At 41.9% G+C, this 12,439-nt stretch overlaps 1 protein-coding gene across 1 annotated transcript in view; it reads left to right on the top strand.

Annotated features, from left to right (window-relative positions):
• B3GLCT (beta 3-glucosyltransferase) overlaps positions 1 to 12,439 on the top strand; it is a 417,163-nt gene that overhangs the window by 87,222 nt on the left and 317,502 nt on the right. Inside the window, exon 4 of the mRNA XM_075592151.1 lies at positions 1,538 to 1,647. Within this exon, the coding sequence (XP_075448266.1) occupies positions 1,538 to 1,647 (110 nt within the window). The remainder of the gene's footprint in view (positions 1 to 1,537; positions 1,648 to 12,439) is intronic.

The raw sequence follows: 12,439 nt of genomic DNA, 5'->3' as shown, positions 1-12,439 counted from the left end.
ATACATTACCAGCGAAAGTCCTGTCACAGGTTTCTTAAGGGTAATGAGACACAGTAGAAGATGTGGCACACACACACGAGTAGGTCTACTCAGTCAAGTATTCAAGTATGTTTGTGAGGCTTAAACCACAATTCTTTTACCCCGCAAGTCTTTGTTGTGTGAAAGACAGGCCTGTATGGGTGTGTCCTGCCAACTGTTTGTTACTTTCTCTGAACATATGCACACTTATGATTGGATTTCTGGAAAGGAATTATTTTCAGTTTAATCAGGGAGAATCAAATACTTAACAATTCCCTCCCAGTAGTTAACAGCTGAATGGTACCCACATTGTTGCACTTGGAGGAATCTGACAAGCACATATAGTAGATACAGTGTACCACCTATGTCATTCACTATTGTAACCTAAAGAATGACATTAATTATCTGGTATTTGTCAAAACTGTATTCTCTCACATTTTATATTGGTATTATTGGTACCGTCTCAGTTTACTGATTTTATACATGACATCACTAGGAATTGTACCGAACATGAATGATCTTAATGTTAATTTGTAATGATACCAAATAGAATGTACCTTCAGTCACCCTTGGTGAATAATATAAGGAATGTATATGAGCAGCTTTGAAGCTGGCTTATACAGTACAGATATCCAGAACATCTTTGGGTAACTCCCAACCCTCACTGTCATTTTAATATACACAGCTAGGTATAGTGTGTTCATGAAGAGAAAGAAATACATGTAGTTAATTGTTCACTTAAGCCATAGGCCTGTACATTTTTATGAAACAAGCACTCATTGTCATAGGGAAACAGAATAAAATGTTATTTTAGTATCAGGTTAACAAACTTTAACTTTTACATGGCTTTAAACCTGCAGTTCAATCAATATCCTAAATATGTGTGTTTTTTAATAGATTAGTCTTGTACTATGAGAAAATACTTGTAGCATTTTTTTTTTAAAACAAAACAATTTTTAAAGGCATTTTTAATGTATTCTAATGTAACAAGCATTTATGTTTCTATAGCAACCATTTACAAAGTCACATCCCCTTCCTCTTCTGAGACAGGCTCTGGCTTTTAAGCCCTGGCCTGTCTCTAGCAGTGCACCAATTGTATATAGTGCCTGCCTGGCCACATGATCTTTCACACAGAACTTTGCATCTTGGGTACTCTTCTGTAGCCCTAACAGTGATTTAAAGAACACCCAAGCCGAATCTTCAGTGATCGATTACAGGAGAACGAATCGATCGGCAACTTAGCTAATCACTCGTCAGTGTGTAGATTGTATAGATGCACATATTGAATGGGATTTTTTTTTTTTTTTTAAACGGCAGCTTTATTGTGACCATCTTATTGTTTTTTACCGATTTAAAATTATAAACAGAGTGGCATCTCGTCAACTCTTGGTAAGTCTTGTATGTGCTTAGTGTTTCTCAAGTTTCATCAGGAGTTTATAAGCTTAAGTGAAAGTTTCAGCATTCATATAGATATCCGTGTTTGGATTCTTTTTAAACTATCTGTTTTCTTAAATTACAGAGCTGGGAGAAATTGTATTTGTTATACAAAGTCAGAGTAATTCTTTTCACAAAAAAAGAGCACAAGCTTTGAAAGAAAACATTTTAAAACAGGCGGCAGAAATCAGCAAGGTATGTACATTTGTATTGTATTTATAAGCCTGTGAAAAATATGGAGGCCCAATACTCTGTATTCCCCATGGGTGCTAAACATCATGCTTGAGGACATCGCCGTACTGTACCTCCATTGTGTGTTTTATTGATGTTATAGGGACCCCTTCTTGTGGGGGACAGAGATGGTGAGGCTCAGAGTGGTGGAGACCAGTGGGGGTCCGCCTCACAAATATAATAAATATGGAGCCCTGTCTCTGTAATAATAAATGTGGAACCTTGTCTCTGTAATGCACAGAGACTAGAGAACTGCAATCCCTTCCAAAACAAGTGGGTTTACTTCCCCCTCGTGTACCATGCTTCCATGGGCATCATCTTTATTGTTGGTAGATGTGTTTTTTCCCTGAAGTAAAATGGAAACTTTGAAGACCGATCCTCTTTTCCTGCAATAGAACTTCAGTTATCACTTACAAATCTGGGATGTTTAGGTACTGTACATCATTTGTGTCTACTCTGGTGTCTTTTTCACAATTTAGACAAGAGGGGAGTTAAAGTTATACTTACTGTACCTTGGAAAAATGGTGCACCTCTGAAGACTGCGAGTTGGTAGATCTCTAATTATTAGTATGGTTTGGGGTGTTTGATTTACTCTGTACCTATGGTATTTAGTACTATGTCATTCTACGCAAGCGAGACGTGTCCTGGATTCTCCTTTGCCTACTGAAACTTCTGGCAAGTTCATACATGCCTCTTCTCAGGAATTGACTCCCCCTTTCCAAAGTTAAACCCCTTATGCATCCATATAGAGCTTTAAGTACCCAAAATAATTATTTAATTCTAATTCTGAGGTGCTTGTCTTCACCTTAACCCTTATAGTGTTTCCCTTGTGCTTTTGAGAGTTAGTATCCCCTATCTCAACTGTATCAGTGAGCTTCTTCAGGTTGAATATCATTGTAAAAGTACAAAATGCAATATACATACATGGTTACAAAATAGCAAGGATTAAAAGTAGGGTTTAGGTTTATATTGGTAGGACTGAGATGGTGATGACATCTTTTTAGAAATCCTTAATGAAACGTCACATGGCGTACTAGGTTCAGTTTTTGATGCCAAATCTCCAACAACACATAGGCAAGAGTGGAGATGGCCAACAAAAATGGTGTGAATATAGTTGCTTCAGATTATGAATTGATTCTATCATTTTACCCATTTAATACTGGGGTTATGGAAGTTTTATGTTTGCATATGTCTGTAGGACTATGAACTTGCTCGTTTAGTACAGTACAGTATGTGTTTTGGAAACATTTGCTTAGTTTGCATTGTTATCTATGTATAGATGTGCACAGTCTCATTGGCTGTCCCCGGGTGAGGGACAGATCATTCAGCCAACCACAGAGGGATGTGCAGACATCCTTAGAGATATATCTCTAAGGATATACATATATATGTCTAAGGATATACATATATATCTCTAAGTATCTATCTATCTATCTATCTATCTATCTATCTATCTATCTATCTATCTATCTATCTATCTATCGGGACTGCCAATGAGACTGCACATCCCTCCCCCTCTGTGACAGGCTGATCGGCCTGTCACTCACCCAGTGGCGTGACACATCCCTCTCCCTCTGTGAATGGAATGAGAGCATTGTGTACATGAGGCAGTGGTGAGTGCAAAGAGGGGATAGGAGACCGCAAGACTAGTAGGAGGAGGAAACGAAGAAACCACAAGGAGAGGAGGAGACATATGAGATGAGTAGGAGAGGAAGGAGTGTAGTGTTCACAGAAAGGAGCAGACAAGTAAGGCAGGCATTGCAAAGAGAGGGGAGAAGAGAGTGCAAAGAGGAGCAGGGCATGATGGAGAAGAGAGAAAGATGGGGACAAGAGACAGTAAAGCATTACAGGGAGGGGTGAAAACAAAGAGTAATGCTTAATTAATAACCTTTCAGATCTCCTAGATCGGCGTATGTTACGCCGGGTACAGCTAGTTCCCATATAACTTAAGTGTAATGTATTTGACAACGCCAAACATGTACCTTGCTTATATAGTATAGTAGTTGAATTGTAAATTCTGTTCTGGAAAGTCTTAGATCTGTCTCTGGCTGAGGTATCTACAGACCTGGCGTTATTTACTTTCAATGTGGGAGAAAAAGTGAGGCACAGGTATATAAAGGGACTTGCCCAAGGTCACAAGGAGAGCTGACATGTAGATATAATTTTTAGATCTCCAAGTCTGTTTTCAGGGTCAGTCCTCCTTACTCTGGTTACACCATGAGATCACTTGTAATAATCAGGACTCGACAAATGAACTCGCCCCCTCGCCTGGGGCGAATACATTTTGCCCATTGTCGAGTATTACCGGTGATGGGGTGATGGGGTGCTGCGACGTCTCCCGGCATTTTCCTGCATCTCTCTGTCAAACTTCAGTGTCCCTCTGTATCTCCCGTGAAAATCGCATTGCCATGACAACGAGACGCTATGTGATGTCACAACGTCACATAGCGTCCTGTTGCCATGGCAACACAAAACGACGCTGCGCAGCCGTTTTCACAGGAGATGCAGGGGGAGACACTGAAGTTGGACAGTCAGATGCTGGGAGACGCCGTGCCGCCCGTAACACTCGACAGTGTGTAAAGTGAGGGGGGTGAGAGAGGGAGGTGTGTTACAATTAGACATATGGGGGGATGGAAGAGCCTTTTTTTTTTTTCAGGCGAGTTGCTTTTTTCCCATTTTGTCGAGCCCTGGTAATAATGATGGTGTAATATTTATGACGCAATGAGGAAAGCAGACAAAATGTCACACTGAATTTGTCAGTGGCTCAAAAAAAATCTGTGTGATCTTTATTACTTTATAACATCATCTTGTTTTCTCGTGGATTACTTTATACCACCACACAACTCTACCTTCAGCACTGATCTGATAACAATAATGGAAAAAGACATATGTTATGTGCGAGAGCTAAATCAGTATTCGTGACCACTAATAGAGACATGACGGATCACAATTAGAGAACCACTAAACGGCATTCTTCTAAAATTTCATGCATATTATTCATGGTATCTTTGTAGGGAAAGATAAACTGCAATGCATCTGTATTGTTAAAAATACCTGGGAATATCACTATGAAGAAAATAATTGATCCTCTTGGAGAGTGTGGGAACTTAAATGTGTGGCAGTACTCTAAGGCAATGTTTTACTCTAAGGCAGGAGTGCGCAAGCTAGGGGGCGCCCCCCAAGGGGAGATGCAAGATTTCCCAGGGGGGGCGTGGCAGTTGCAGAGGTCCCGCGCACTTCCCCAAGGCATTTAAATTAAATGCCGGGGGATCGCATTAGGCCTCTGCATATTCCCTTATTTTGTCTAAAGTGACACATCGCCATGCCAACGTAACATCACGTGACCCTGTGGTGTCATTTGATGCTGAAGAAAAGGCAGGGGGGGGCGCAGGCAGGGGGGCACAGTGGGAAATGTTTGCGCACCCCTGCTCTATGGTAGGGCTGGGCAACTCCAGTCCTCAAGGGCCACTAACAGGCCAGGTATTGGGGATATCCTCGCTTCAGCACAGGTGGCTGAAGCAGGGATATCCTGAAAAACTGACCTGTTGGTGACCCTTGATGCCTGGAGTTTACCAACCCTGCCCTAAGGGGTATATCCACATTAACAACCAATTAAGAACAACGGCTATGAGCGTGGCTGAGCATTTGTATGCCTGTATATATTTAGGCGGTCAATTCTATAGACTTCAGTGCAGATTTTCGCGCTGGGCTCTTGGCGCATTACACTTTTATGGGACAAACATGACTGTTCTGTTCTAGAATATATTTTTGTGTTTAGTTATGGGTTGGGCAATATACCGATTTTAATAGTAATGTGCGGTAATAAAAAAAAAAAACTTTTTGTTACTGCGATATTTGGATCTGGCTGGCCACTCCACTCGGCTCAAACTTCGCTTCAGGACATTTCAATCCTTCTCTGAAGTGTGTCAGGAAGGCAAAAGAATTTTGCAATGCGTCTTAGGCCATGTCCATAATCCCTGCGTCTGCGCGCGCGACGCGAACAAAAGGCCATACCTTTATGGGGCATGCCATAGAGCCAATGGAGGCAAATATACCTACAAAAAATAACAATTAGAGATTGCAAAAACAGATGGGGTTCAACATATAACATGCTGTTTAGGATCTATTATCAAAAATATTTTATTAATGCAGTTCTGATAGAAAACCGTCAAGCAGGCTATCTTAAGCTGGACTGGTCAGACAGAAGTGTTTTGTGTGAGTGTTTGTCTCTCCTAAAGGAAATACGGGCTCTGACTGTCTTGCGGAGTATCGAGGAGGAGGTCACCAGTAGCTCCCTCTTGCAAACGCTGTGTACGCTTTACTGCAGTGTCCTAAACTAGAAAGATATATAGATGTCCAACTTCAGGGATGATTCTAGTCTCACTAAGCAGCACATTCAAAATGCAATTACACTTCATAATGTAATCTAAGGCAGTACTATTGAAAAAAAAAATGATTATACAATACCTTGGGGGTCTTGCTTCATCCCTGTCCACAAATAGTAAATTAAATGCAAATACGTGTATTCAAACATCTCGGGCGTCTCTAAGCCCTGTAGCTGAAATAGAGCTTTATTTTTCTTTTGCAATATAACCTCTTGATACTAAGCCACTGCAGTGTTTGAAGAATGTTGCTGAATTAAAAAAAGCTGACACTTTTAAGGTTGATGGCCAAAAGGGCGTACTGTAGCTGCAGTTCCAATTGAACGAATGTGATCTAAAGGTGGATTAATAGGTGGCCTACATGAGAGATTAAAACTTTGTACTGTCTCAAATATAATGTAGCCCTTGTACCACCCCTCCTACTGTAAGTGAGATTGGGGTCTACTTCTTTTGCTACTCCATATTTGCAGTGGTGCGGACCTGTGTGGCAACATGAGGGCTGAGTGCTCCGCGGTGTTGTGGGGAGAACAGGACAGGATTTACAGGGTACCTTATTCATGGTTGCAGCGCCTCCAGTCAGCATGGGTCCTTTGGATGGAAGGATGGTCCATACGGACACCTTTTCTTGGTTCTCAGACAGGGAATCACACTGTAGATGGTACAATGGTGTTTATTTGCAGGTACAGATCTCACAGCATTGCATATCTGTCCTAGTAGGCCTGGTGATGGTAATGGTGTCCCTCTGAGGCCTCCTAGTGAGACCCAGGGTAGCTGGTACTCACTCCACAGGGGGAGGATAGAGACACACCTACTTTTGTAAGAGTACAAGTATTTATACCCTTTGGGTGTGACTGTAACTCTGTCTCATAACAAGACAGATCTGGATACTGATTGGGCCATCACATCCAGTATGTGGCCCAATCAGTATCCACCCCTCAGGCTGACACTCTCTGGCTGTTGCTAGGCCCGCCCTTGGATACATCAATGTCTCTAAGACTGCAAAAGCACAAAAGGGCTTTCTGAAGGAATTAACCCATCCACTGCCTGCACCTAACAGGACTTGCACTAGTACGGCCCAGGAACAGAAGTTGCGGCCAGAGGCTAGGCTACATAATATTTCTAGGCAAAAATATCAATGGCTTGGTCACAGGTGTCAAAAACCTAGAAAATAAATATCCAAACTGCACCCAAATTAAGCTTTTCAATGAATTCTTGCGTGTAAGAATGACATAGTCATGGGTCCATTTGTCTGTTTTTTTGTTTTAGGTTTGTAATGCTAAAGTTGAACTTAAAGTAGAATGCCTGTTTCCTACTGTGACCCAATTATTAACCTCTAATTAATCAATAGGTTATAAATCTGTGACACAATCATACAGTATTAGTTCAGAGATCCACCAGGCACCAGTACAGATAAATGGAATATGGGAACCACACCATGGCAAATGTGCTGCAATTCTGGGGTATTTTTTACCTAATGTTTTAAAGGAAAATCTCATTGGAATCAATCATTTATTTTTAAAAAAAAATTTTTTTCTTTCCCCCTTTCATACATCTGGTGTGGATGCCCCAGAATTGTTTCCATTTTCCTTGATGCATAGATGCCTATACTCTATATGTGGGACAAATGGATAAATACAATGTTGGCTGGGATGATGTCAGTCTTTGGGGCTTACAGTATGTATCAAGGCAATAGTGATGCAATTTTAAGGACCATACTGCACCATACAATATGTCTCAAAGACTGCTTCCAATAGTATTTTATTGTGATACACATGGGGTAGATTGTTAGCTCCAGAATTGCACTACTTTTACAATTGCTAAAAAAAAAAAATCCTATGAGTTGTCATGTGGGTTAAAAATGAATTGGCATTGGAGCACGCAGGCTGGATGAGCAGACATTTATTTATTCATCCAGCCTGCGCATCCAATGCCTTTTTAACTGATGTTTGGAAGTGTATCCACTCTATTTTTACTACATACAATCTCCTATACATAATTATACGATGTTCCTGCTTTATCTCTTTCATTTATCTACTGTTAGTGCGTCCATTACAGTACTCACTTTTCTACCAGCATTTAAATGATTTGTACATACTGTAGATTTGTACATACAGTATTGGACTGTGTTTTTGTTTATCCCTTATATCAGGGGTGACCAACAGTCCTCAAGCGCCACCAACAGGTCAAGTTTTAAGGATATCCCTGCTTCAGCACAGGTGGCTCAGTCAGTGACAGCCACCTGTGCTGAAGCAGGGATATCTTTAAAGCCTGACCTGGTGGTGGCCCTTGAGGACTGGAGATGGCCACTCCTGCCCTATATTGCTCCTGTGAGTTGCGCTCCAACTCTTGTCCATAGAATCTTCCCGTAAGACCCCATGGAAGGTCTCTTTGATGGAGCAGCTCCCCAGAATTTAAAAGGTGCTGTATCATTTATATACATTTATACTTTTTACTGTTAAGTTATATTTTATGTACTTTAAGAAGTGATGTGCCTTGATTTTTGTCTTATACATCCAGATGTAGCAAGATTTACTGTCCCCAGCATTGCGACCAAAAAAGAGAACTTTCGCGGCGCTGGGGATAGTTTCCGTCTCGATCATGCTTCCGGATTTGACCTCCCTGTAGCGTTAATCTGTCCGGCCCACGATCATCGCTGTCGTGCATCCACGGAAACATCCAAACCTTAAGGTTTGCTACATCTGTGTAAATATTTCTCATTTATTTATGAAAATGTTTTACCAGGAAGTAATACATTGAACGTTACCTCTCGTTTTCATGTATGTCCTGGGCACAGAGTTATAACAATACATGGTTACATTAAAAGAACAGGGTTATACAGTCAATTCACAGACATGTCATGGACAGATAGAGTTTGAAAATTGGGTACAAGAGATTAAGGGAGAGGGAGTGGCTCAGCGAGTAAAGACACTGACTGACACCTAGCTGGGAAACCTGGTTCAATTCCTTGTGACCTTGGGCAATTAACTTTATCTCCCTGTGCCTCAGGCACCAAAAACATAGATTGTAAGCTCTACAGGACAGGGACTTGTGCCTGCAAAATGTCTCTGTAAAGCGCTACATTAAACAAGCAGCGCTATACAAGACATGCTATTATTATTATTATTATTATTATTAGAGCTTGTGAGTTTCAGATTGAAATAGAGTAGCTTTAACATCACCAAACATCAGCGAAAGGTAGCAAACGGCTCTCACCCTTTGGCTGTCTGCCTTTGGGGCAACGCAGATGTACACTGGGGTGGTTGAGATTCAATGCAGCTGTGAATACAAAGTTCTTTGTCTTCTTGGCTCATTAACATTCCAGTGGGTGGGGTTGACGTTCCACAAAGTACAAGGAAATGTTAACCCTTAGCACGCTGTGCAGAGGGAAGAAGCTCTTGGGGAGCCCTATCAGACTGTCCACCTTTGGGGCAACGCAGATGTACACTGGGGTGATTGAGATTCAATTCATCTGTGAATACAAAGTTCTTTGTCTTCTTGGCTCATTTTCCAGTAGTGGGAATTAACATTTAGAGCCCAGTGTATGATGTGGTTTGTGCTGGTGTTTGATACACAAAATTTACAAATATTACTTCTGTGTCACAAATAGAAATTTGCGATGTCCTCTGCTGACGATGTTGCAGTTTCTTACTGACTGCCAGAGCAAGGCTGCTGTGTCATATTGTGTCCAGCAGGCAAGTATTCTTGTCCAGCGGTGAAAGCTGCTGGTATATCTTGAACCAGTAAATCAGCTCCAGCCCCTCCCCCCCACAGCCCCACATTTTAGGCAATATAAAAAAAAAAATCCCTTCCACCCCCAGAAAAACAAAAAACAATCAGTATTGTCTTCTACTTGAGTTGATTTTTCTTATGCTGGATTCCCCGAGTGCATTGTATTGAGTTATGTGTTGGTAATTTATTTGACCATCATGTATTGTGTATGTGTGAATATATTATATTAATATACATACAGTTAAAGATCTGTGTTCCTTTTTTACTCCATTCCTATTTGTTTTTCTTTTATCCATTTACATCAGTCCGTACGCCGTTTGCCACTAGATGTCAGTATTGCATTTTAGATTTATAGTGTATTTGTGAAGAGCTACGTGTATTGGGGGAAAAATGCACTATTTGAAATCAAGGCCTCATTAAGGTTAAATAGCACTCTCCATACATCTCTTTATACTTAACCACTTCAATGCCGCAGGGTCTGTGGCACCAGAACTACACCTTCCCCAGAGACTTGCGATCACGTAATCGCAATGTCACCACGGTGACGTGAACAGAAGTGGAGGGTTCGCGTCTTCCATTCAGATTGCGTTTTTAACGCTCCAAATGAGTCTTCAAAGTGCACAGAAAGAAGCGTTAAAAAAAGGCATTACATATGCTGTACACCATAAAGGCCTCTGTCGCACCGGCCCTCAGGACGTACAGCGTATGTCATGAGGGCACCCAAGAGATCTCCATGAAATGTCTGTGAATTGACTGTATAACCCTGTTCTTTTAATGTAACCATGTATTGTTATAACTCTGTGCCCAGGACATACAGTACTTGAAAACGAGAGGTAACTTTCAGTGTATTACTTAAGTAATAATCCCCTCAGAACAGGGCATTACTGGCCAATAATGCCCTTGCTGGAAGAGTTGAAGGCCCGAGGCGAAGCCGAGGGACTTTAACCCAGCCAGGGCATTATTGGCCAGTAATGCCCTGTTCTGAGGGGATTATTACTATTATAGGCTAAATGTAGGCTTTTTTCATAAATAATAGACACTTTTGTATAGTTATATAGATTTTTTTAAATTAAAATAAAATGGTAAATACATGAATCCACCTCTATATACTCTTACACTGCAGATACCTATATCCACACACTGCCGCCCCCTCTGTGTACACACACACACACACACACACACACACACACACACACACACACACACACAACACAGCTGCTACACACATAACACAGCACCTCTACACACACAAGCACACCACACACACACACACATACATACACACACACTGGAGCTCTACACACACAACACAGCACAGCACCTCTACACACAACACAACACAGAACCTTTACACACAACACCTCTACACACACAAACTGCTGCTACACACACATACACCACAACAACACACAGCTGCTGCTGCTACACAAACACTGCTGCTGTTGACACAAACACAGAAACTACAGACAGAAACAAACTGCAGACAGACACTCACTTGCTTTGCAGACTCTCTCTCCCCCAGACCATCAATTCAACTGAATCTTCTCAGTTCACGGAGCAATGGGGAGGAGTCAACCCGTGGCTGATACTTCTTAACCAAACCCCTGACCTGTCTCAGAGCTGTTCCTACTTTTAGACCAATCCCCTGACCTGTCTCAGAGCTGTTCCTACTTTTAGACGAATCCCCTGCCCTGTCTCAGCTGTTCTGAAAGCTGATTGGCTGGAAATAATCACTTTGATATGAACACTTTGCAAGCAGCTACATTTCCAGACATTACTGATTGATTAAAATTCCAGGCATTATCCAATCAGAGGGCAGGAATTTCAATAATGCCTAGAATTTTACTGCTTTAGCCTATAATTCCTATTATAGGCTAAAGCTGGTAAGTTCAGGGCATTATTGAACCCTGCTCTCTGATTGGATAATGCCTGGAATTTTAACCAATCAGTAATGGCCTGGAAATTTTGGCAGCATGTCAAGTTTTTCAGTCAATCAGCTTTCAGGTTTCATTCACAAAGAGTGAAATTTGCACTTAGACAGGGGAGGTGATTGGACACACGGTACCAGCAAGGCACTGACTCCTCCCCCACCCTGTCTGCAGAGAGCTCCGCACAGGAGAGTGAAGGGAAAGTTTTGTGGGTGTAAAGGGGGCAGCAAAGTGTTTTATTAGTGTGTGTCTTCTGTTGGTGTGTGTTTTGTGGGTGTAGAGGGGGCAGCAGAGGCTTGTTGGTGTGTTTTTGCTGTGCGTGTTTTGTTCTTGTAGAGGGGGGCTGCAGTATGTGTCTTCAGTGTGTGTTTTGTGGGTGGAGGAGGGGTACAGAGTTTTTTGTGTGTGTCTGCAGTGTGTGGGTTTACAGGGGGCTGCAGTGGGTGAAGAGTGAGGGGGGGCTGCTGGTGTGTGTTTTGTGGATGTAGAGGTGGCAATGTCTGTATTGTTGATTTGTGTGTATCTCTGCAGTGTGTGTTATGTAGGTGCAGATGTGTGGCTGCAGTGTGTGTTTTGTGGGTGGAGGAGTGGTGCAGAGTGTTTAGTGTGTGTGTGTCTGCAGTGTGTGGGTTTACATGGGGGCTGCAGTGGGTGTAGAGGGGGGCTGCTGGTGTGTGTTTTATGGATGTATAGGGGGCAGCAGTCTGTTTTGTTAGT

This window comes from Ascaphus truei, chromosome 3 (assembly GCF_040206685.1).
Source record: "Ascaphus truei isolate aAscTru1 chromosome 3, aAscTru1.hap1, whole genome shotgun sequence".
NCBI lineage: Eukaryota > Metazoa > Chordata > Amphibia > Anura > Ascaphidae > Ascaphus > Ascaphus truei.
The sequence above is the reverse complement of the archived record's forward strand: the minus strand, read 5'-3'. Positions and strand labels throughout refer to the sequence as shown.